The sequence below is a fragment of the Salmo salar genome, chromosome 13, assembly GCF_965601325.2.
Source record: "Salmo salar chromosome 13, fSalSal1, whole genome shotgun sequence".
Classification (NCBI taxonomy): domain Eukaryota; kingdom Metazoa; phylum Chordata; class Actinopteri; order Salmoniformes; family Salmonidae; genus Salmo; species Salmo salar.
In genome coordinates this window covers 60,015,797-60,041,675 of record NC_138303.1, presented here as the reverse complement: position 1 = coordinate 60,041,675, position 25,879 = coordinate 60,015,797, and the positions used below count along the sequence as shown (strand labels likewise).

The following is a 25,879-nucleotide window of genomic DNA, read 5'->3' as shown; positions in this document are numbered from 1 at the left end:
TCTCTTGTCTTATCCGGTGTCCTGTGTGAATTTAAATATGCTCTCTCTAATTCTCTCTTTCTCTCTTTCTGTCTTTCTCTCGGAGGACCTGAGCCCTAGGACCATGCCTCAGGACTACCTGGTATGATGACTCCTTGCTGTCCCCAGTCCACCTGGCCGTGCTGCTGCTCCAGTTTCAACTGTTCTGCCTGCGGCTATGGAACCCTGACCTGTTCACCGGACGTGCTTGTTGCACCCTCGACAACTACTATGATTATTATTATTTGACCATGCTGGTCATTTATGAACATTTTAACATCTTGACCATGTTCTGTTATAATATCCACCCTGCACAGCCAGAAGAGGACTGGCCACCCCTCATAGCCTGGTTCCTCTCTAGGTTTCTTCCTAGGTTTTTGGCCTTTCTAGGGAGTTTTTCCTAGGGAGTTTTTCCTAGCCACCGTGCTTCTTTCACATGCATTGCTTGCTGTTTGGGGTTTTAGGCTGGGTTTCTGTACAGCACTTTGAGATATCAGCTGATGTACGAAGGGCTATATAAATAAATTTGATTAGATTTGATTTGATTTTAGTCACCTGAGGGCTCTGTTTACCTCGGCTCCCGTGCTGGCCCATCCGGATCCCTCTTTGGTGTTCATAGTGGAGGTGGACACGTCCGAAGCTAGGATAGGAGCTGTGCTCTCTCTCAGCGCTCGGGTACGCCACCGAAGCTCCGCCCCTGTGCCTTCTTCCCGAAGAAGCTCAGCCCGGCAGAGTGAAACTATGACGTGGGGGACCGGGAGCTGTTGGCTGTTGTCAAGGCCTTGAAGGCGTGGAGACATTGGCTTGATGGGGCTAGACACCCTTTTCTCATTTGGACTGACCACCGCAATCTGGAGTACATCCGGGCAGCGAGGAGACTGAACCCTCGCCAGGCAAGGTGGGCCATGTTTTTCACCCGTTTTGTGTTTACCCTTTCCTACAGACCAGGCTCCCAGAACGTGATGGCAGACGCATTGTCCCGGCTGTATGACACAGAGGAGCGGCCCATGGATCCCACTCCCATACTCCCCGCCTCCTGCCTGGTGGCGCCGGTAGTGTGGGAGCTGGACACGGACATTGAGCAGGCGTTACATGCAGAGCCCGCTCCCGTCCAGTGTCCAGCTGGGCGTCTCTACGTCCCGTCTGCTGTTCGTGACCGGTTGATCTATTGGGCCCACACGTCACCCTCCTCTGGTCATCCTGGGATGGGTCGGACAGTGTGCTGTTTGAGCGGGAGGTACTGGTGGCCTACCTTGGCTAAGGATGTGAGGGTTTATGTTTCCTCCTGCTCGGTGTGTGCGCAGTGTAAGGCTCCTAGGCACCTGCCCAGAGGTAAGCTACACCCCTTACCCGTTCCACAGCGGCCTTGATCGCACCTGTCGGTGGATTTTCTGACTGATCTTCCACCCTCACAGGATAACACCGTGATCCTGGTCGTTGTGGATCGTTTCTCTAAGTCCTGTCGTCTCCTCCCTCTGCCCGGTCTCCCTACGGCCCTACAGACTGCAGAGGCCTTGTTTACACACGCCTTCCAGCACTATGGGGTACCTGAGGATATAGTGTCCAATCGGGGTCCCCAGTTCACGTCTAGGGTCTGGAAGGCGTTCATGGAATGTCTGGGGGTCTTGATCAGCCTTACTTCAGGGTTTCACCCCGAGAGTAATGGGCAGGTGGAGAGAGTGAACCAGGATTTGGGCAGGTTTCTGCGGTCCTATTGCCAGGACCCAGCCGGGGGAGTGGGCGGTGTTCGTGCCCTGGGGCGAGATGGCACAGAACTCACTTCGCTTCTCCTCCACTAGCCTCTCTCCCTTCCAGTGCGTACTGGGGTACCAGCCGGTTCTGGCGCCTTGGCATCAGAGTCAGACCGAGGTTCCTGCGGTGGACGACAGATTCAGGCACGCGAAGGAGACATGGGAAGCTGTCCGTGTTCACCTTCAGCAGGCCGTGATGCAGCAAAAGGAGAACGCAGATCGCCACCGCAGTGAGGCCGGGTCTGGCTCTCGACCCGAAACCTGCCCCTCCGCCTGCTCTGCCGGAAGCTGGGTCCGCGGTTTGTGGGGCCATTTAAAGTCCTGAGGAGAGTGAACAAGGTTTGTTATAGGTTACAGCTTCCACCCGATTACTGTATTAACACCTCGTTCCATGTGTCTCTCCTCAGGCCGGTGGTGGCTGCCCGGCTCCAGGAGTCTGAGGTGCGAGAGGTTCCTCCACCCCCTCTAGACATCGTGGGGCCCCGGCGTACTCCGTTCGCTCCATACTGGATTCGACGCGTCGGGCGAGGGGCCTTCAGTATCTCGTGGAGTGGGAGGGGTACGGTCCGGAGGAGAGGTGCTGGGTTCCGGTGGAGGACGTGTTGGACCCTTCAATGCTGCAGGAGTTCCACCGTCTTCGCCCGGATTGCCCTGCGCCTCGTCCTCCAGTGTCGGCTGGAGCCGCGCGTCAAGGGGGGGTACTGTCACAACTTCCGCCGAAGTTGGTCCCTCTCCTTGTTCGGGCGGCGTTTGGCGGAAGATGTCACCGACCATCTAGCCATCGCTGATCCGCTTTTCATTTTCCATTGGTTTTGTCTTGTCTTCCATCACACCTGGTTCAAATTCCATCTATTACATTTTGTGTATTTAACCCTCTATTCCCCCTCATGTACTTGTCGGTAATTGTTTCTTGTAGTGATTATGCACGGTATGCTGGTATTTACCGGGTTTTGTTTGATCCATTTATTATATTGTTCTGTTGACGGTGGTTTATGGATATTAAACGACACCATTGTAAATCAGTTTTTGCTCTCCTGCGCTTGACTTCTCTGCCGCCAGTACGCATTGCACTACAGTATGAATACTTTCTGAAGGTACTGCAGTAACAAAGTGGTAACTATTCCAACCTTGGGATATGCATAGGTTTTTGAGAAACTCATACACCTCTGTTAGCCTCATTGAAGCTACAAAACTTTTAGATTTTAAACTTAAGGTGTTACGACAATACAACAGAACAAATGAAGAGGAATGACAATTACTCTAATGGAGGGCAAAGGTCGCCCTGGGGGCCGTATGCGGCCAACGACTTGATTTAATTCGGCCCTCGGAATCATACTCAGATCACATAAAGAATTTACGATAGTATTTCTTATTCAAATTAAAGCCCAGTGAATACTCGCCTTTGTAGTGATTTAAGTCACACCGGACATTTATTTTGAAGGCACATATAAATAACAACTGCATGAGGACAGACAGTGACTGACAGGTTGAGACACACATCACAGTTACAAATAGTAGCTAGTTAAAAGTTGCGCAAAAATGAGTTTTTCAAAGATTTTAAAGAAAAGGAAAGTAGACAATGAATGTAGAGTGTTCCAGAAAGACTGGACATCGAAATATTTTTTATTGAGGTATCAGAAAAAGCTACAACTTGTCCCGACACATCCAGACGAAGCATGCAGAGAAATATAGGAATACGTTTTATGAGCAGAGGGCAAATGCACCAAAATAGTTGCTTTCTCTGTTGCAAAAGCAGCAAGGACTTTTCACAAAACTGCATTCAGCAAATGACGGAATTGCGAGAGCTAGCTATGTTCTGTCTCACAAAATTGCTAAACATATTAAGCCGTTCGCTGAGGGCGAATTCATTAAAGAATGTTTAATTGACTCTGCAGCAATACTTTGCCCCAACAAGAAAGAACTGTTTGAAAGTGTTTCCCTGTCAAGATGAACAGTGACATGGCGTGTTGAGGACATTGCAGAGAATATGGAACAACCGTTGAAAGACAGGGTAAAGCATTTCACCTATTTTTCCATGGCCCTGGATGAGAGCAGTGATGCACGTGACACAGCACAGTTGTTGATATTCTTAAAAGGCATAACCCTAGACTTTAAAATTACAGAGAAGCTTGCTTCAGTGCAATCAATTAAGAGCACAATCACAGGAAGATATTTATTGGAGGAAGTTAATAAGCGTGTGGCAAAGCTGGGACTGAGTTTTGAAAAGTTATCCAGTGTGACCACTGATGGGTGCCGAAACTTGACAGGAAAAAACATTGGCCTTTTGAAAAGGAAACAAGATCAAGTAGCTGAGCTGAATCCAGATCAGAAAAGTATTTTCCTGCATTGAAAAATTCATTAGAAGGTGCTCTGTAAATGTGTTATAGAAAATGAGCCATGACAAGAGCATTGATGTATACGCTGATTCGGTGAGCGAGTTTATTTGCAAGTGCATCGGTGATGTTGTACCCACGGTGTCACAACGTCCTCAGGAGGTGGCGCCTCTCCCCGTTCGGGCGGCGCTCGGCAGTCGTCGTCGCCGGCCTACTAGCTGCCACCGATCCCCTTTTCTGTTTCGTTTGGTGATGTCTGTTTAGGTTGCACCTGTTTTGGGTTAGGTCATTTGTGGGGTTATTTAGTCTGTCTGTTTTTGGTTTGGGGTTGTGCAGGATTCATTTTGTTTCGTCCTACGTAAGTTGGGTATTTGATTATGCTCCACTGTACTGTATTTTAGGCATGAGGGTCTGCTGGGCTGCGTCCCAAATCATTTTGGATTTTATTCCTATTGTTTTGAGTTTTGTACCCTGCCTTGGAATTTTGGACTAATTACATTAAACGTGTGTTTCACGTAGTTCTGTCTCCTGTGCCTGACTTCACCCCTCCTACACATTAGAGACGGTTTCTGACAGAATCCCGCACCACATATGGAGTCAGCAGGAGCAGGAGCGCCAATCCCATCCATGGAGGAACGAGTGACCCAGCACTCCAACATCCTCCATCGCCTGGGTACGGCGATGGAACAGGTATTGGCACGTATGGAAGGTTGGCAGAGAAGCGCTCCTCTACACACGCCAGCTGCTGATCAACACACTACGCCCCTACCAGCGCCGACGGAGTCCAGCCACTGTGGGATTCGGATTGCACCCCCCAGGGAGTTCGATGGGATGGCCGCTGGGTGTAAGGGGTTTCTACTCCAGCTGGAGTTATACCTAGCAACCATCTGCCCCACTCCCTCAGACGAGGAGAGGGTTAGTGTCCTCATCTCCTGCCTCACGGGTAGAGCCCTAGAATGGGCCAACGCCATCTGGGAGGGTCCAGCTACCCTCTGTCCTAGCTGGACAGAGGGTAGCTGGACAGAGGGTCCAGCTAGGGACAACTACCCTGAGTTCATCCGCCACTTCCGGGCGGTATTCGATCATCCCCCGGAGGGCAAGGCGGCGGGTGAGCACTTGTTTCATCTGAGACAGGAGATGAGGAGCGCCCAGGACTTCGTGTTGGAGTTCCGGACCCTAGCCGCTGGAGCGGGGTGGAACGAAAGGGCCCTGATTGATCGCTACCGTTGTAGTCTGCGAGAGGACGTCTGCCGGGACACTACCATCACCCTGGATCAGCTTATCGATCTGTCCATTGGCAAGGCGACCGGAAACATGACAGAATACAAACAGTGTAGCAACTCCCTCTGCAAGGCAATCAAACAAGCTAAGCGTCAGTATAGAGACAAAGTAGTCGCAATTCAACTGCTCATACACGAGACGTATGTGGCAGGGTAAATAGTCAATCATGGATTACAAAAAGAAAACCAGCCCCGTCGCAGACACTGATGTCTTGCTCTCAGACAAACTAAACAACTTCTTTGCTTGCTTTGAGGACAATACAGTGCCACGGACACGGCCCGCTACCAAAACCTGCGGGCTCTCCTTCACCGCAGCCAATGTGAGTAAAACATTTAAACGTGTTAACCCTCGCAAGGCTGCCGGCCCAGACGGCATCCCTAGTCGCATCCTCAGAGCATGCGCAGACACAATCGAGAGCATTCTGTCAGGCTGTATCACTGCCTGGTCCGCCCACAACAGTAAGGCGCTCCAGAGGGTAGTGAGGTCTGCACAACACATCACTGGAGGCAAACTACCTGCCCTCCAGGACACCTACACTACCCGATGTCACAGGAAGGCCAAAAAGATCATCAAGGACAACAACACCCGAGCCACTGCCTGTTAACCCAGCTTTCATCCAGAAGGCGAGGTCAGTACAGGCACATCAAAGCTGGGACCGAGAGACTGAAAAACAGCTTCTATCTCAAGGCCATCAGACTGTTAAACAGCATTTCACTAACATTGAGTGGCTGCTGGCAACACACTGTCTCAATACTCTATCCACTTTAATAATTAAACATTGGATGTAATAAATGTATCACCAGTCACTTTAAACAATGCCACTTTATATAATGTTTACATACCTTACATTACTCATCTCATATATATATACTGTACTCTATACCCTCTACTGCACCTTGCCGATGCCGTTCGGGCATCGCTCATCGATATATTTATATGTACATATTTTTATTCATTCCTTTATACTTGTGTGTATAACATAGTTGTTGTGAAATTGTTAGATTATGTGTTAGATTTTACTGCACGGTCGGAACTAGAAACACAAGCATTTCGCTACACTCACATTAACATCTGCTAACCATGTGTATGTGACCAATACATTTGATTTGATTTGATTTGTTGTGGATACAGTCACTAAAGTGGTAAACGTCATAAGAGCAAAGTCTTTAAATCACAGGCAGTTTGTCTCACTGTTGGAAGAGACAGAGTCGGGTCATGCAGATCTCCCCTACCACACAAACATGAGATGGCTGAGTTTGGGGAAGATGCTTAAAAGGGTGTGGGACCTGAAGTCGGAGATTGCTGAGTTTTTGCAAATGAAAGGAAAATATGTGGATTTCCCTCAACTGCAAGATAAAGAATGGTTGGCTGATTTTGCCTTCACCGTGGACATCATGGCCCTCATGAACTGAATTCCAAACTACAAGGGAAGGGACTTTTTGCACATCAGATGTACAGCCTTGTCAAAGCCTTCAAGGGAAAATGACTCCCCCTGACCCGCCAAGTAGAAGCCAACAATCTCACCCACCTTCCCGCACTACTAGTCTGTTCCCTATCAGATGACCAGCGAGAGAAGTATACATCGCTGCTGCGTACTTTGAACATTGAGTTTTCTCGTCATTTTGAGGATTTAAAAGTGTTGGAAAATGACAAGCTGTTGGTTTCCTCTCCTTTCACCTTCAATGTGGATAACGCTCCCACTGACCTGCAACTTGAGCTTATCGATCTTCAGTCTGATGCAGTGATTAGAGAACTATTCAAAACAATGTCACTGAAGAGGTTCTACGCATCTCTCGATGAACAACATTTTCCAAAGATTAGGAGTCATGCTCAGAAGATGTTTGTGAATGTGCTCAGTGATAAGCTTGATGCTCCTTTCCAATAAACATTGAGGGTCTTATCCTGGTTACATGATGATCAATGCTTGGCTGCCGTTTGACAAATACAAATAATCTCCATAATAATATCAGAATTTAGTTAACTTACCCACACTGTATCTGCGAGCTGTTGGCTAGAGCACATGTGCCAAGACCAGAGTGAGCACATTTGCTAAATAACGCAACAATTATTTTTTTGCCAAACCATCAGCAGAGTTGAAAATGGGAAAGAAACCCATTTAACTTGTATTTTTTTAACTGCAAAAAGTTATTTTCATGTGCACTACGTCATCACGCACAGCCTTTTATCAATTTGATGGAAACACATCTCTAATTGGAAACCTAATGGATGGAAATCTAACTATTGACTAATGCAAATGTAGAGGGCCAGATGCTTACTCGAGTATGATCGTTGAAGCAAATGATGCTCCAAAAACAGACATTTATTTCTCATAGTCAAGATACGGTTTGTTGGTTGACATAATTTACTGCCTGGTCCCCTTCAGGTCCTCCGGACCCTTTGTCGGTGTTGTCTGTTTGGACAGTAGATGGTAGAAACCAGTGTCTGCAATTGTCACTAAGGTTGTCTATGACTGGTAGCACAGAGAACCTATGAACTGTGACATTTGATCAGGGCCATATTGCACAGAATTGCTTTTTGTACCACCCACTGATGGATCCCGGTAAACATTGCAGAAAATGCTGTGCTTTTAACTACAAATACAAAAGCAATTTATTTTCCTGTAAGCTCACACTTAACACATGGAATACTGATACAATATGGCATGGAGGTTAGCTGAATCAATAATTCTGGAGATTCAGAGGACAATATGTCATTGTGTTGCATATGGATCTTATGTAACATACACACATTATACTAGTGGGTGGAAAAGTACTTCATACATGATATTCTGAAAAAAAAGATGAACTATGAATGTGAAAGTTCTGTAAATTAGAGAAGGTACATACAGAAGATCAATGCTCTGATTAAAACAGCACATTAAGATAAGGTATTGTCTACTCATCTGTGTGTAACATGGCTGCATACAGTAAGCTGCTAGTGCATACAACCTTATCATGCTGTCAGTCCTGAACTCCCCGGAGCTCTGCTCCTACCCTGAGTGAAGGCATTGCACAGTGCACACTAGAGGGCATGTCACTGTGTATGAGGCAGACAATCTGGGCTGAAGAGGGCAACAGGGGATGAGGGAGGCATAGGGGAAAGACAGAGGGAGAGGGGGGAGAGGGAGAGAAAAGAGACGAGAGAGGGTAAGAAAGGGAGAGTAGGGTAGATAAATAAGAGGGAGGAATTAGTAAATACAGGCCCAAAAAAAGTGGAGAGGGAGGCACTATGAAAATAATTAGAGGGTGAGAGGGGAGACTAAGCTCAATCCCTCTCCTGCGGTGAGAGAGGCAGGAGACCAAGCTCAATCCCTCTCCTGCGGTGAGAGAGACAGGAGACCAAGCTCAATCCCTCTCCTGCGGTGAGAGAGGCAGGAGACCAAGCTCAATCCCTCTCCTGAGGTGAGAGAGACAGGAGACCAAGCTGAATCCCTCTCCGGCAGTGAGAGAGGCAGGAGACCAAGCTCCATCCCTCTCCTGCAGGGAGAGATGGAGGAGACCAAGCTCAATCTCTCTACTGCATTGAGAGATGGAGGAGACCAAGCTCAATCCCTCTCCTGCAGGGAGAGATGGAGGAGACCAAGCTCAATCCCTCTCCTGCAGGGAGAGAGGGAGGAGACCAAGCTCTATCACTCTCCAGCGGTGAGAGAGGCAGGAGACCAAGCTCAATCCCTCTCCTGCAGGGAGAGAGGGAGGAGACCAAGCTCTATCACTCTCCAGCGGTGAGAGAGGCAGGAGACCAAGCTCAATCCCTCTCCTGAAGGGAGAGAGGGAGGAGACCAAGCTCTATCACTCTCCAGCGGTGAGAGAGGCAGGAGACCAAGCTCAATCCCTCTCCTGCAGTGAGAGAGGGAGGAGACCAAGCTCAATCCCTCTCCTGCAGTGTGAGAGGCAGGAGACCAAGCTCAATTCCTCTCCTGCATGTCCTAACATCTGCTCTAACTCTCACCCTCCATTACACAGGTCCCTCTCTCTCTCCACCATGTTGGCTCGCTGCCATTCATTCATCATGTTAAACAAGCTGTGGAGGGGGATTGTGTAAATGAGTGGGGGCTTGGGGAGGGAACCATGTAGAAGGGCTCAGGGAATGCTGAGTGGCCCTGTGGCTCATGGCCAGGTTGTAGCGCCCGCCGGTCACCCCACAGTCAGTTGGGTGATGATGATTGATGCAAGCGCGGTGTGGACCTGACCAGACACCCATCCAATTTGAAGGGTCTGTGTCTGATTGGCTGGCAAGTGGTATTTTTAGTGCACACTATTTCCGAAATTACCACTCTCCAAAATGTACCAGCCGTTTTATGAGCTGAAATTTCTGAGCTGAAAGTCTCCCACCTCGGCTCTCTCGTTGTGTTAGTTCATTTGTACCTGTTTGAATCTATTTGTGCGGATGAAAATGACAGTGTTTAAAGTAGATTGGGCCCTCTCATGCTGTTCCTGAGAACTTTTTATGGAAGCGTACTTTATGAAAACAACAAGAATTGCTGACCGACACCCTGCTATTGTAAACTCTCTGCAGTCATGAGCAATAGAACAAAAGAGTCATGTTTCAGTACATCCAGATGTTTATGTATCATAAGAAGCTTAAGGAAACATTTAAATGCACCAGTTCACTCAGGTTAAAACTGTCTGTGACTCAGAATATTCCTGGCACCTGCTCGAAACACAACAAGACCCAAAACACAGCCACCTGTTGTGGTGCCATTATCCTCAACATTAGAACAGCCTGTTCTTTTGTCTTAAAGCGTGGCAGAGGACTTAGACTCTAAATCGTCTTGCTGCTTCTATTGCCGACACAGATCTCGGGAGTATGTCTGTCAGCTTACTCAGACCCTGGGAGGACTGCCAATGAGGTTCCCCCAGGGAGAAAGGCAATGGAGAGGGATGCTTCAGCACCTCCACCTGCCCTAGCCCCTCTCACCTGGAGGAGGAGGGAGAGGAAGAGAGGAGTAGCAGTCTGGCCTCAGAGTGTTGATAGATGTAAGGACCATGGACAGCTCCCTCCCTCCACACACCGCAACCCAAGCCCTTCAGACACCCTGTGGTCACTGGAGGTACCTCTTGAATGCACAAAATAAATGACTGTGTGCATGTGTGCGCGTGTGTGCGTGTGCGCATGTGTATGATATAGGTGTCAGTTGGAGGGTCTATTTGGAGAGAGACATTTCCAAAACAGTTTCAAAAAGACAGAGCTAAAAATGAAAGAGTAAAGAGAAACTCAAACTTGTTATGAAACCACACCGTTTTTCATCTCAGCAGAGCAATCATATTCACTGACGGATACACACTGAGTGTACAAAACATTACGAACACCTTCCTAATATTGAGTGGCACCCCCTTTTGCTCTCAGAACATCTTAAATTCGTCAGGGTATGGGGATACTGTCCATGTTGAATCCAATGCTTCCCACAGTTGGCTGGTATTGTATCGCTACCCTGAATAGCTTGTTCCATCTCATCCCATAGATGCTTAATTGGATTGAGATCTGGTGACTGGTCAGGCCACTGCAGGAAGCTGAGTTCGCTGTCATGTTCGTGGAACCATTCCTGGACAATCCTAGCCTTATGGCATGGGGCATTATCCTGCTGAGAAAATCAATTTGCAGATGCATACACTGCTGCCATGAAGGGATGCACCTGATTGGCAAAGATGTTCAGATATCCTGTGGCATTCAAACTGCTTCACTTTTATCAAGGTTGCCCAATGTGTGCAATGAAAACACACTCCACACCATCACACCACCACCACAATCTTGCAATGTTGACGCACGTCATGATGGATGCATGTACGCTGCTCATGGTTTTCTCCATACCCTAGTCCTCACATTAGCGTAAAACATCAAAAACCGTGATTCATCAGACCAGGCAATGTTTTTCCAATTCTCCCATGTCCAGTGTTTTCGTTCCTTAGCCTGCTGAAACAGCAGTTTCTTGCTTTTTTGCTGAAAAAAGTGGAACTCTGTAAGGTCGTCGGCTGCCATACCCCATTTACGTCAAGGTAGGACAAGTTGTGCATTCTTTTATGGGTCTTTGGGCACCAATGTTGTACAAGACTGTCAGTTGACCTAATGAAGCCTGTCTGTTGCTCTGCACAATTCCTGTCAGCCTCCTTTGTCCTCTTTTAATTACCCATTTTTGACCACTGGCCTGCCGTTGCATGGATATCCTTTAGGTGGTGGACCATTCTTGAGACACACAGGAAACTGTTGAGCGCGAAAAATCTTTCTGTGCCCAAATGAAGTAGTCCCTGTGTGGGTGTGAAGTAGTCATGAGGTAGTCCCTGTGTGGGTGTGAAGTTGTCATGAAGTAGTCCCTGTGTGGGTGTGAAGTAGTCATGAAGTAGTCCCTGTGTGGGTGTGAAGTAGTCATGAGGTAGTCCCTGTGTGGGTGTGTGCCAGGCCCATGGGATTGATGAGATATGAGACGGACAGGTATTGGTGGCAGATCAGCCAGAACGGGAGCTCTCGGCTCAACAGTCATATGATTGGATCTAATGAGAGACTGGGACATGTGAGCGGGGGCATGGTAACTGTGTGTTACCGTGTGTTCAGCACACACACACACTCCTGCACTTCTTCCAGAAATAGAGACAGTCTTGTCTGACAGTGTTGATCTGTTGATAATGTCACCTTTTCAGTGTTTAATTACAGTGCTAACAGTCAGAGATGTACCTCTTTCGCTCTCTTCCACCTCCTCCTACACCCTCATTCCTCTCTATTTTTGGGATTGGTTTGACGGTTACTGTCACTCCATAAAGCCGTCATAGTTAATGGTACAGCCCGACAATTTCTGTATTTCTTCAGCCTGAGGAGGGGAAGTGGAATTTATGAGCCTTTAATATCCATATTCTAACCTGTAAATACTTCCTATTGAATATAAATTAGAGAGAGAGAGAGAGTGAGTGTGAGTGTGAGTGTGAGTGAGAGAGAGAGAGAGAGAGAGAGAGAGAGAGAGAGAGAGAGGGAGGAAGCTAATGCTTAAGTGTCTTTGGAGTTTATTGGGCTCATGGGATGTCTAAGTAACTGAAATATCTACAGTATCCATGACAATAAATGATCGGCCTTCGTCACAGAGAGAAAGGTCAACAACTATGCAGTAAATATTTACAGGACTATCAAACTAACCATATGCAGAATGCAAAGCACATACACTTTGAATTACAGTGGGTGCAAAACAGACACATTATGGAATCACTCTTGGAGGAATAGACTCACTCTCCCTGGGTTGTCCTTCATTTTGTATTTTATATTTGACCAAAAAGAAATACAAATAATAAACTAACAATACAAAACAATACACACAAATCGCCAAAATAAAAAAGAAAGGAATTAAGCAATATCAGAACGAGCAATGTCAGTCCGGAATATAAATACATACAGTGCCTTCAGAAAGAATTCACACCCCTTGACTTTCTCCACCTGTTGTTGTGTTACAGCCTGAGTTTAAAATAGATTAAATTGAGATGTTTTGGCACAGGTCTACAATCAATACCCCATAATGTCAAACTGGAGTTATGTTTTTCGAAAACTTGTAGAAATTAATTTAAAATGTAAAGCTGAAATGTCTTGAGTCAATAAGAATTCAACCCCTTTGTTACTGCAAGCCGAAATAGGTTCAGGAGTAAAAATATAATATGTTAAAACCTTTTAAGGATCTCTAACGTAGGCTAATGCGAACATTTCCCAGGATTTCCCAGGACATATACACATCTGATATTGGCAGAAAGCTTAAATTCTTGTTAATCTAACCACATTGTCCAATTTACAGTAGTTCTACAGTGAAATAATACCATGCTATTGTTTGAGGAGAGTGCACAGTTATGAACTCGAAAAGTTATTAATAAACCAATTAGGCACATTTGGGCAGTCTTGATACAAAATTTTGAACATAAATACAATGGTTCATTGGATCAGTCTAAAACGTTGCACATATACTGCTGCCATCTAGTGGCCAAAATCTAAATTATACCTGGGCTGCAATAATACATTATGAACTTTCTCTTGTATAATACATTATGGCCTTTCTCTTGCAGTCTTTTTTTTATGGTTGTTTCTTTCTTTGTATTATCTTTTACCAGATCCAATGTGTTATATTCTCCTACATTAATTTCACATTTCCACAAAGTTCAAAGTGATTCCTTTCAAATGGTATCAAGAATATGCAGATCCTTGCTTCTGGTCCTGAGCTACAGGCAGTATATTAATTTGGGTGAAAATTTAAAAAAGGGGCAGATCCTTGAGAGGTTTTAACAAGTCACATAATAAGTTACATGGACACACTTTGTGTGGACTCACTTTGTGTGGACTCACTTTGTTGGACTCACTTTTTGTTTAACATGAATTTTGAATGACTACCTCATCTCTGTACCCCTCACATACAGTATAATCATCTGTAAGGTCCCTCAGTCGCAGTGAATTTCAAACACAGATTCAAACACAAAGACCCGGAAGGTTTTCCAATGCCTCGTGAAAAGGGAACCTATTGGTAGATAGAAAAGCAAAAAAAGCGGACATTGAATATCCCTTTGGATGGTGTATCAATACACCCAGTCAATTCAAAGATACACTACCTAACTCAGTTGCTGGAGAGGAAGGAAACTACTCAGGGATTTCACCATGAGATCAATGGTGACTTTAAAACAGTTACAGAGTTGAATGGCTGTGATAGGAGAAAACTGAGGATGGATAAACAACATTGTAGTTACTCCACAATACTGCCAAGTGGTCTCCCGAGTGGCACAGCGGTCTAAGGCACTGCATCTCAGTGCAAGAGGCATCACTACAGCCCCTGGTTCAAATCCAGGCTGTATCACATCCGACTGTTATTGGGCGGTGCACAATTGCCCCTGGGGTAGGCCGTCATTGTAAATAAGAATTTGTTCTTGACTGATTTGCCTGGTAAAATAAAACTAACCTACTTGAGTGAAAATAAAACAGCTTGTACAGAACACATCATGCATCCTGTTTGCAATAAGGAACTACAGTAAAACTGAAGAAAAAAAATTGGCGAATAAATTTACTTTACTGTATGTCCTGAATACAAAGTTTTATGATTTGAGAAAATCCAACGTAACAGATCACTGAGTACCACTCTTCATATTTTCAACCATGGTGGTGGCTGCATCATGTTATGGGTATGCTTGTCTTCGGCAAAGACTCAGGAGTTATTTTATGATATAAAAAAATGGAAAAGAGTTAAGCGCCTGGTTCAGTCTGCAATCCAACAAACACTAATTCCCCTTTCAGCATGACAATACCCTAAAACACAAGGCCAAATCAACACTGGAGTTGCTTACCTAGAAGAAAGTGAATGTTCCTAAGTGGACGAGTTACAGTTTTGATTTAAATTGAACATTGCTATCTAGCAATGATCAACAACATACTTGACAGAGCTTGAAGAATTTAAAAAGAATAATGTGCAAATATTGTACAATCCAGGTGTGTAAAGCTCTTAGTGTAAGGATCGATGCTGGAGACGAGAAGCAGGTACCGGGAGTGAACATTTAATAACCATGGACAGGAACAGTATACGGACAGCATCTGGACAGGGGAAACGGAAACGATAACAATGCTGACATGGCGATGAAACAGAGGAAACAGACAGATATAGGGAAGTCAATCAAAACGTGAAGGAGTCCAGGTGAGTCCAATGAGTGCTAGTGCGCGTAATGATGGTGACAGGTGTGCGTAATGAAAGGCAGCCTCGCGCCCCCGTGCGCCATAGAGGCAGAGTGGGAGAAGGCAGAAGGCGTGACAGTACCCTTTTAAGGCTGGCCCGAGGCATGGGCGCTGGACAAGCCGGCTGGGGTATAGAATCCCGACGAGCTGGCAGAGGCGTGGGAGTCTGGCGATCCGGTTGAGGTGTGGGAGTCTGGCGATCCGGCTGAGGCGTGGGAGCTTGGTGGGCCGGCTGAGGCATGACGTGGGGTGGGAGCCTGCTGACCCAACCGGGGAAAGGAAACCTCTCGAGCCAGCTAAGGCATGGAAGCCCGACGAGCCAGCTGAGGCACCACCATTTCCATCGAAAACACAAACCTCCCTGATGCTTTGTATAGTGGTGTCAGCATTCTGTAAGGATCAACGGTGGAGACGAGAAACAGGTATAGGGAGTGAACATTTAATAACCACCGACAGGAACAGAATACAGACAACATCTGGACAGGGGAAACAGAAACAACAAAAATGCTGACATGGGGATGAAACAGAGGAAACAGACAGATGTAGGGAAGGCAATCCAAACGTGAAGGAGTCCAGGTCAGTCCAATGAGTGCTGATGCGCACAATGATGGTGACAGGTTTGCGTAATGAAAGGCAGCCTGGCGCCCTCGAGCGTCAGAGAGGGAGAGCGGGAGCAGGCGTGACCCTTAAAGACTTACCCAGAAATATTTCACTGCTGTAATCGCTGCCAAAGGTGATTCTAACGTGTATTGACTCAGGGGGTTGAATACTTATCTAATAAAGATATAAAAGTGTTTTATTTTTCATACATTTCTTTTTTCTTACATTTTGACATTACAGAGTATTTTGAGTAAATCGTTGACAAAAGAAACGACAATTAAATACATTGTAATCCCATTTTGTAGCACAAAGAAAACCGCAAAAAGTCAAGGGGTGTGAATACTTTCTGAAGGCACAGTAACTGCTACTTTTAATTTACCTGGAGTTTTGAACCGAACATTGTTGTTCAAATAAAAGTTATTCTGTAGAGAAAGTATTTGAAAGAAAACAAACAAGAGGACGAACAGATGGCCAGTGGAGGTTTTAATGCCTGAGCCAAACTGTTGCGCTTTGGTAAATCTCTTGGTTATAATCAGTGTTATGTAAACTGCAGACTGGATGCATTGTGCCGTCTGCCTGCACTCCCTAGGCACACAACATAACACAACGCTTTACTGTTAGTCTGTACAATCAGCCCTCTTCCGTTGCAGGTCGGTTGCGGTTTTAATTTCATGCCATTTTGAAGCCTTCACAATTTGTTGTTGAACATATTACTCACAGTTACAAATATACAAGTTCCAATATAGCGTCTTGATGTCGGTGATATATTATCCACTGCTGCCTTGTACAGTATATTCAGCAGAGAGAAGAGAGAAATCAGATTAACGAAACATATGAATGCATATGTAACGCATTATTGATCGATAACTTCTCAGGCCAGCTGTGTGTTTGGAGTGGCTTGCACCATTGTTTTGGACTGCAACCCGGCCTGCAAACTTTTAGTTTGTTGATCATTCGTGTAGTGCATGGCATTGAGTCACCAAGATGGAACATTATGACCCTAATGACTTTCAAATAAAAAAATATCCCAACGGACACTTCCTTCTGCCTCACTGTGGAGTCACAGACAATGTCAGCTTTTAGCTGAAGCCCAGAGTAATTGTGCTGTGGGAACCCCTTCCTTCACAGCCAACCTGGACTCTGAGCATTTCGTATTATTCTGTATGTAAATCCGAGAAGCTCAATTTAGTATGATATGTTACATTGTGTATGGTATGTATTAATTTGTGGATGTTCATCACCCATTTCCTATGATATGTTACAAATTACAATTTGTATTATAGCACCAGTCAAAAGTTTGGACACACATACTCATTCCAGCGTTTTTCTTAATTTGTACTATTTTCCACAAAGTAGACTAATAGAATAAAACTATGAAATTACACATATGGAATCATGTAGTATGCAAAAAAGTGTTAAACGTATCAAAATATATTTTATATTTGAGATTCTTCAAAGTAATCACCCTTTGCCTTGATGACAGCTTTGCACACTCTTGGCATTCTCTCAACCAGCTTCATGAGGTAGTCACCTGGAATGCATTTCATTTAACAGGTGTGCCTTGTTAAAAGTTAAATAGTGAATTTCTTTCCTTCTTAATGCATTTCACCCAATCAGTTGTGTCGTGGCAAGGTAGGGGGGTATACAGAAGATAGCCCTATTTAGTAAAAGACCAAGTCCATATTTTGTCAAGAACAGCTCAAATAATAAAAAAGAAATGACAGTCCATCATTCATTTAAAACATGAAGGTCAATCAATGTGGAACATTTCCAGAATTTTGAAAGTTTCTTCACTTGTAGTCACAAAGACCTTCAAGCGCTATGATGAAACTATCTCTCATGAGGACTGCCACAGGAAAGTAAGACCCAAAGTTACCTCTGATGTACAGGGTAAGTTCATTAGAGTTACCAGCCTCAGAAATTGCAACCCAAATAAATGCTTCACAGAGTTCAAATAACAGACACATCTCAACATCAACTGTTCAGACATATATATGATATATGGATATTGATTGATAGTGAAGTTGATGTTAAGTGACTATGCTGTATACAATCCTTGTGGGGAATGTACAGTACAGTCAGGAAGTATTCATACCCCTTGACTTATTCCACATTTTGTTGTCATACCCGTCTACACACAATACTTCATAATGACAAATTGAAAACATGTTTTCAGAAATTAGGGTTAAGTTTAGGAATTAGCTAAAAGGGTTAAGGTTAAGGTTAGTGGAAGGGTTAGCTAAAATGTTTAAGGTTAATGGTTAGGGTTAGCTAAAAGGGTTAAGGTTAGGGGAAGGGTTAGCTAAAAGGGTTAAGGTTAGGGTTAGGGGAAGGGTTAGCTAAAAGGATTAAGGTTAGGGTTAGGATTAGCTAAAAGGGTTAAGGTTAGGGTTAGGGGAAGGGTTAGCTAAAAGGGTTAAGGTTAGGGTTAGGGGAAGGGTTAGCTAAAAGGGTTACGGTTAGGGTTAGGGGAAGGGTTAGCTAACATGTTTAAGGTTAATGGTTAGAGTTAGCTAAAAGGGTTAAGGTTAGGGGAAGGGTTAGCTAAAAGGGTTAAGGTTAGGGTTAGGGGAAGGGTTAGCTAAAAGGGTTAAGGTTAGGGTTAGGATTAGCTAAAAGGGTTAAGGTTAGGGTTAGGGGAAGGGTTAGCTAAAAAGGTTAAGGTTATGGTTAGGGGAAGGGTTAGCTAAAAGGGTTAAGGTTAGGGTTAGGGGAAGGGTTAGATAAAAGGGTTAAGGTTAGGGTTAGGGGAAGGGTTAGCTAAAAAGGTTAAAGTTGGGGTTATGGGAAGGGTTAGCTAAAAGGGTTAGGGGAAGGGTTAGCTAAAAGGGTTAAGGTTAGGGTTAGGGGAAGGGTTAGCAAATTTGTTGAAAATGAAATACAGAAATATCTAATTTACATAAGTATTCATTAATACATGTTAGAATCGCCTTTGGCAGCAATTACAGCTGTGTGTCTTTCTGGGTAAGTCTCTAAGAGCTTTGCACACCTGGATTGCACAATATTTGCCCATTATTATTTTCAAAATTATTAAAGCTCTGCCAAAATGGTTGTTGATCATTGCTAAACAACCATTTACAAGTCTTGCCATAGATTTTCTAGCAGATTTAAGTCACAGTTGTAGCTTAGGAACATTCACTGTCTTATAGGCTAGGTAAGCAACTCCAGTGTAGATTTTACCCTGTGTTTTAGGTTATTGTCCTGCTGAAATGTGAATTAATCTCCCTGTGTCTGGGGGAAGCAGACTGAACCAGGTTTTCCTCTAGGATTTTGCCTGTTCTTAACTCCATTCAATTTATTTTTTATCCTGTAAAACTCCCGTTCTTAACAATAATAAGCATATTCATAACATGATGCAGCAACCACTATGCTTGAAAATATGGAGAGCGGTACTCAGTAATGTGTTGTATTGGATTTTCTCCAAACATAGCACTTTGTATTTTTTTATTATGTAGAGGCATCCTTCTTTTCACTCTTTCAATTCGTTTAGTTTTGTGGAGTAACCACAATGTTGTTGATCCATCCTCAGTTTTCTCCTATCACCGACATTAATTAAACTCTGTAACTGTTTTAAAGTCACCATTGACCTTATGGTGAAATCCCTGAGCGGTTTCCTTCCTCTCCAGCAACTGAGTTAGGAAGTGTAGTGACTGGGTGTATTGATACACCATCCAAAGTGTAATTAATAACTTCACCATGCTGAAAAGGATATTCAATTTCTTCCCAAAAAATATTTTACAGATAATTGTATGTGTGGGGTACAGAAATGAGGTAGTCATTAAAAAAAAAATGTTAAACAATGTAATTGCACACAGAGTGACTCCATGCAACTTATTATGTGACTTGTTAAGGACATTTTTACTGCTAAACTTATTTAGGCTTGCCATAACAAAGGGATTGAACACTTACTGACTCAAGACATTTCAGCTTTTCATTTGTAATGAATTTGTGAAAATTTGGAAAAACATCATTCCACTTTGACATTATAAGGTGTTTTGTGTAGGCCAGTGACAAACTAATCTCAAATGAATCCATTTTAAATGCAGGCTGTAACACAACAAAAGCCAAGCGGTGTGAATACTTTTTGAAAGCACTGTAGATAATGGAACAAAAACAGCAAAGAAAGATGACACATTTCACTGGGCAACTGTATGCTCATCGACATGGAATATGAAAACAGAAAATGAAAGTCAATGTAAATGGTGACCCATAAAATGCCAGAAAGTCTAATGTACTTTTTGATTCAAAACATTACTTTAGAAGCAGTGATTATATCCTTATAACCTGCACATCAAACAAGGCAGTTACATAAATTACTATCATCCATCACTTTGATGTTTAGCCCTACATCTCCACACTACACTACACCACAGCCCCACTCCCTCACTTGCACTGAAGGAAAGTAGGGCAACTCTCAGATATTGTACTTTTTGGGTGATGGAGGTATAGTAGAATACCAATTTTGAAATTTGGTTGAGGATCAGCAGTTTTTCTCGTGTTATGTCAGTCACTGACAGTCACTATTTTAGCCACATCAGCTAACAATTTTTAGGTTATGTGCCCAGGGACCCTGACCTCCAGTATTGGTAAATGTGTAGAATTGCAGGAAATGTGCTTTAAAAATGCAAACATTTATCTCCAGTCCATGGCAAAATGAGTAGAATTGCATTAAATGTGTTCGTGTGTAATTTTGCTAACTGGACACGTGCGAACACACATGCATGAACGCGCACGCGCGTGGCCACACAAGCAAACCAAATCACAGTGCCCGTTTTCATGTCAATGGACAGTGAAGAAGCATGTCTGGGAATATATTACATACATTACAATGACATTAATTCTTCGGCGTTTCGTTTTGAATAACGGGTAGACATGCACTTGCAGCATTAAGGTCGATGCACATGGGCTAGGCAACCTCACTATCTGTGTAGAGCACAAGATAGACGGACAGAGAGAGAGAGTGAGAATGAGAGACGAGGGGCGACAGAAACCTTACTGAATACCGATGCATATAGTCTATGACGTCTTCCATAACTCATTCATACACTATATTAAGTATGCATAACTCAACACATAAACCCTGTTCCATTTCAGACAAGACAAATAATACGCTTGGTTTCATCGGGCGGTTTTTGCAGATGCACAGCATGGGTCAGAGATACCGTAGTCTGGTAAATACAATTCAGTGTTAATATCGCATTGAGGAGTTATGATTTGTGCATGAAGGACGAGTAGTCTAGATGTCATCATAGTCTGTTGTAAACGTAATAAAACAAACACATGATATCAGTGTGTATTATGCGTTGATAAGGGCAATAAACCGACCACATACATTGTGAGTTATTACATGTCCCATCATGATTAAAATGTCTTCTGGTTTGTAGTTTAATTTGAAATACACAGATGACTACAAAAATATACGCTTGATTTCATCAGGCGGTTTTTCCAGATGCATAGCACAGCTCTGCTTTTCCAGCTCTGTCTATGTTCAGTCGTGGAGTGCAGGCAATAGCAGCATAATATTTGGCTGTAAACACAGCCGGTCCTGTTGTCTCGATGCGAATCCTGGACTTTTAGGGCGCAGTGAGTGAGTGATTCAAGGTGATTTCGGTGTGGCTCGTCTCATCAAATCTATCGGGTGAGCGAACGATGGGAAGAATGTAACCTATTTAATATTGGGAAGAATGTAACCGATTTAATATTGGGAAGAATGTAACCTATTCATATATGAATGTGTTATTTTGTATATGCATTGAGTGTCTTCATTGATAGGCTATGTGATAAACATGTAATAATCGATTGGAGATATTCGTTTTGGTCATAGAGGAATGTCGTGCCAGTTGATATAGCCTATCCATTCAATAAATATACAACGCAGTTTATATAGGAAAACATCAAACACCAGTCAGAGAGAAAGAGGGGCAAAAAAACAAGTGAGCCGGTTGAAAATGTAAGAGGATTTAATTTTGCAGCCACTGAAAAGAGATTAAGTCGACAGCAGTGGAAGTTAAATTGTGCTGCATATAAAAAAAAATGGGCGGATTGGTCTTTAGATGAGAGAGTGGTACCACCTTCCATTCTAAAATAAAATTGCCCTGGCATGAAGTCACAGCCTATTTCACATCCGGTTTACCCAGGGACATATTACTATTGTCCTGGTAAAGTAAAGCTTTATTTGGCTGCAATCTCAGTATTTACAGTAGATTTTGTAGTTAGATAAGCAATTTGTTGGGGACTGAGAAGAGTTTAACCCCCCACACCAATGAATAGTGCGCGAGACCTGCGCATACTCAGCTTCGTCAGCAGCCGTATTCTCCAGCCTCAAGCTCAAATTCGGCAGTAGATCTGAGATCTTTGAGGATTTTTCTCATTGAATCCGTGTAAAAAAAAGATGTACATAAAAGTTTGAGGACACGACAGCCTCGAATATCTCTGGTATATCGCTGTAAGTGAATTAATCGTTTTTCATTTTGCTTGTCTTTATCGGTGCAGAAGGAGGTCGGGGAATTTGACTTGCGTTTAGAACTGCAGTGAGTTGTGTTCAGCCTAACAGAGGCAGAATGGTAGAGGAGTTGCAACGATCGGGGAGTGGAGGACGTGGAGTTTGCTGTTGAAAATTAAGACTCTTTAAGGGGGCATCTGCTGTGGTATGATATTTTATGTTTTTGTCGAGGTTGTTTCAGCACTGGACAGAGCTCCGAATATAGAATCATACAGTTGCTTAATAGGCTCCTCACCACGCACGAATTGAATTAGACTACTGGTCATGTTTAAGATGAGCCTTGAGAAATGCCAGTTGCATGCTAAATATCTTCCTGAACTCAATATATTTATACTGCGGATGCATTTCAACGGAATCATTTAGAAAGTGTGGTTGTATGGGATTTTTACGCTAAACTGCATTATCCCTGCTTTATCAAATCATTGTCATACTAACGGAATTTTAACAGAACATTGCACGTCCTTTGCACAGCTTCGTTCTCAGCATATTCAAGTGCACCTTGGAGGAATTGAAGCGAGTAACAGGCGCAGTTTTATTGACAGGTTATTGTAGTCGTTTGTGGCATGATGGTGTAGCTATTGATTACAGCATATTTTTCGTGGGTAAATCATTGCTGCTGTGGGAAACATTGTTATATATTTTTTTCTGGGTTCAGTTAAACGGGCATCTGGCAAACAATTGTCTTTGTTTAACGCAATAACGTAGCCTACCTAACATCATCTGAAACTGGGTTGACATGACGATGTTGGATAAGGTGAAAATGGGTGAATATACGAGGATTTGGTTTAATATTGCGGTACCGACGCGTTTCAGTTGCAGGCTATGAGTAAGCTATAATACAAGTGTCAGGATAACACACGACAAACAAGACTATGAAACGGGTAACGTGTTTGATTATTTTCGCAATTATGTATCGCAATATGCGTGCGTAATGTGTGTCGTCGGATCATGCGAAATATATTCTTCATAATGGAACGTAGTCCTGTTTGAAGCAACGGATACATCGCCTCCAATGTATCAAATTCATTCAGACGCGCTCTCACTGTGTTTCTTTTTAGGCAGTTATATGAAGTATAATAAATCGTGCGACTGATTCATGACATATGAGCTGGCAGATGCAGTTCAGGTTGTGAACGTATGGCTAACTTGTGAAACATAAAGTGCTTTGAGGTTTCGACCCATCACCAAATCTTAATGTAATTCGTTTTTTTTTTCGTTTTTTTTTGTTGCGTATTTGCAAAAGTTGGGCACTAATATAAACCAAAAGATACAACATAGTGATTGGGAATGGCTGGTCTTGGCTGGTCTTTAGTAGAAAGTTGCCTGCCTCTTATTCTCCTTGATCGTCTTGGTTTGAGGAGCCCTCAACTCCTCAATTGTGTCTTCTTTGATTGTCTTTTGAGCCATTCGTGTCATTGGTAGCCTGCAGTTGCATTTTATAATGTGTCGTTATCTTCCTCCTTCAGTGACAAACCACTCTGCAACCATGGGTGGACGGACAGGAACGGTCATACTATGTGTGTGGGCCTGTTTGCTGATGGCCAATGTGCTTTGTGGGAAAAGGTAAGGTGGGCGACCACACCGACAAAAACATTAGCTGAGCAAGATTTGGCCCAGGAAGGAGAATCAGTGTTTTGTTCTATGGTCTAGTTACAATAAAAAATGTTTTATTAGTCTCTCAAGTCCCCAACAGAGCAGAATTATAATTGATTTTGGGATGTGCAGTCATGTCATGTTGGGAGTGCATCCCTCACTGACAGTCTGTGAGAAAACAATGTAATGATCACGTTTCGCCAGCTGACCATATTTTTCCTTTGTGCCTAAGTCACTAGGATGGCAGTAATTAGGCCATCACTTCACGACTCCACACTGTAATTGCAATGAGGTAATACGAGGTGAACACAAGCTGGGGCTGATTTGCCCAAAATAGAAATTACTGCGTTAAAGTTTCCATTGGCTCAGCAGCCACATGGGACAACACTGAATATTTAACCAAAGTAGAGAAGTGCATGTCTCAGATGTCCTGTCATTCATTCAAATGATGTATGTGTCTCAAGTGACATACTTTAGCTAGAGGGTAGTCCAATATAGAAAGTCACACTTGGGACTACAGATGGGGTCTGTGCCCTGACCACACCACTCAGTACTACAGTGTGATGGGATGAGAGATGACAGCAATACGTGGTTCTGAAATGTGATTGTCACACTATTAATCCTGCCATTGAAATGCCAGACATTTGCGTGAGCACCTCAAAACTAATCCAGTCCTAGGATAAACTTTGAGAAGTTTGACATTGAACCAAAATCATGCAAATACCAAGGATTCACTATTTGCAAATGAAGCCGTATATGCCTAGATAATCATATAGCATGAAGATGCTCAACTCTTAAATTAGTAATGTTGGGTCTTGCTATAAATTATTTAGTTGAACTGTCAGAGCCATTCACTGAAGTTGGCTTAAATGGTTATTTATTGAGATATTTTGGTCTTTTGCATCTCGGTCATTGTCGTATGTACAGTTAGAGTAAACACCACCGTTTATATGCTCAAGAACATGTTTGTAGATGGAATGTGTAGTCGAACATGCATGCATATCTCATCAGTCTAATTAAATTGCCATTAGGATTATTTTCCGTGAGCTGTGACATTCTCCCCAGTAATCAACTGCTTCAAGGATGACCCATTTAACCAATAAACACCTCCCCTGATTACTCTACCTTACAACTGTCCCCATAAACTGCAGTGTAATTATTAACTAGTAATTCACTGTATTTACCTCTAGAATTCAAACACAATTCTTTGAGGGTTTTTAAACAGGCGCAGTAATCAGTTGTGCGCACATTTGTGTTGTGGATGGAGAGAAGGACCTTATAATTGGGTAACTATAGTGTTTTGAAGAAGGTCTAGAGAGAGAGAGAGCTCCTGAGTTTGTGGACAGGCAGGCAAGCTGGGGCTGCAGCAGTGTGCAGCAGTGAGCAGCACTGTTGCTGTTCAGATGACCTGTAGATGGGGATGGTGTACAATGTTTTATGAGGAAGTGGCCCCAGTCAGCTCATAAACATCCAGTCCATTGCTCTCTGGTTATCTGCACCCCTCCCTCTGCCGTTCCCCTCCTCTACTACCCCCCCACCCCCCCCCCATTTCCAAATATACCCTATGTCAAGTGCATTTTAATTATTGCTCACTTGAAAGCGCTCTGAGGCATCCTTGCACATTTGCTGTTGTGTTTTTTTTTGTAAGGAGGATATAATGAACTTATCTGTTGGAATGTACTGTATCTCTGTGGTAAATCGAAAACCTTCGGCATGTTGTGTTAACTCAGTCTATCATCAAGCAAGCAGAACATAAATGTGTGTGTGTGTGTGTGCACGTAGTTTCTCTTATCTTTGAGCTAAGGCAAGGAAGGCTTTGCCATATCTTCAAGTTTCACCCAAAAAGTTGAATGTGGAATTGCCATCAGTAAGGGTTTTTGGCGCCCAACGTGTGTCATATTCCATTATTTATCAAAGTTCTTAATATTATTTAGATTCCATAAAAGTCATTTTAGCAGGAAGTGGCATTTGAACAAATCGCCTATGTGGTAATGAATGGTGTGTTGATGTCATATTCACGATATTATTTCTGCAGTGACGTGAGTAGAATGTCCTTATTGAGAAGAATCGTTCATCAGCTCACATTTAAAGCCGTGTGATATGTCTCTCTCCCCCTCCCCCTTCTCATT

General features: G+C 43.7%; 1 protein-coding gene across 3 annotated transcripts in view; it reads left to right on the top strand.

Annotated features, from left to right (window-relative positions):
* Nucleotides 1–21,091: 21,091 nt before the first annotated feature.
* The window catches only part of LOC106567505 (gamma-aminobutyric acid receptor subunit alpha-1), a 32,242-nt gene continuing 27,454 nt past the window's right edge, over nucleotides 21,092–25,879 (top strand). The window contains exons 1-2 of one of the 3 annotated variants that reach the window (XM_014136815.3): nucleotides 21,092–21,293; nucleotides 23,624–23,720. In XM_014136815.3, coding sequence (XP_013992290.1) covers nucleotides 23,644–23,720 — 77 coding nt within the window. In that variant the 5' untranslated portion in view covers nucleotides 21,092–21,293; nucleotides 23,624–23,643. Of the gene's footprint in view, nucleotides 21,294–21,751; nucleotides 22,101–22,154; nucleotides 22,303–23,623; nucleotides 23,721–25,879 lie in introns of those variants that run through there. The other 2 variants (XM_014136814.3, XM_014136816.3) reach the window with 2 other exon arrangements.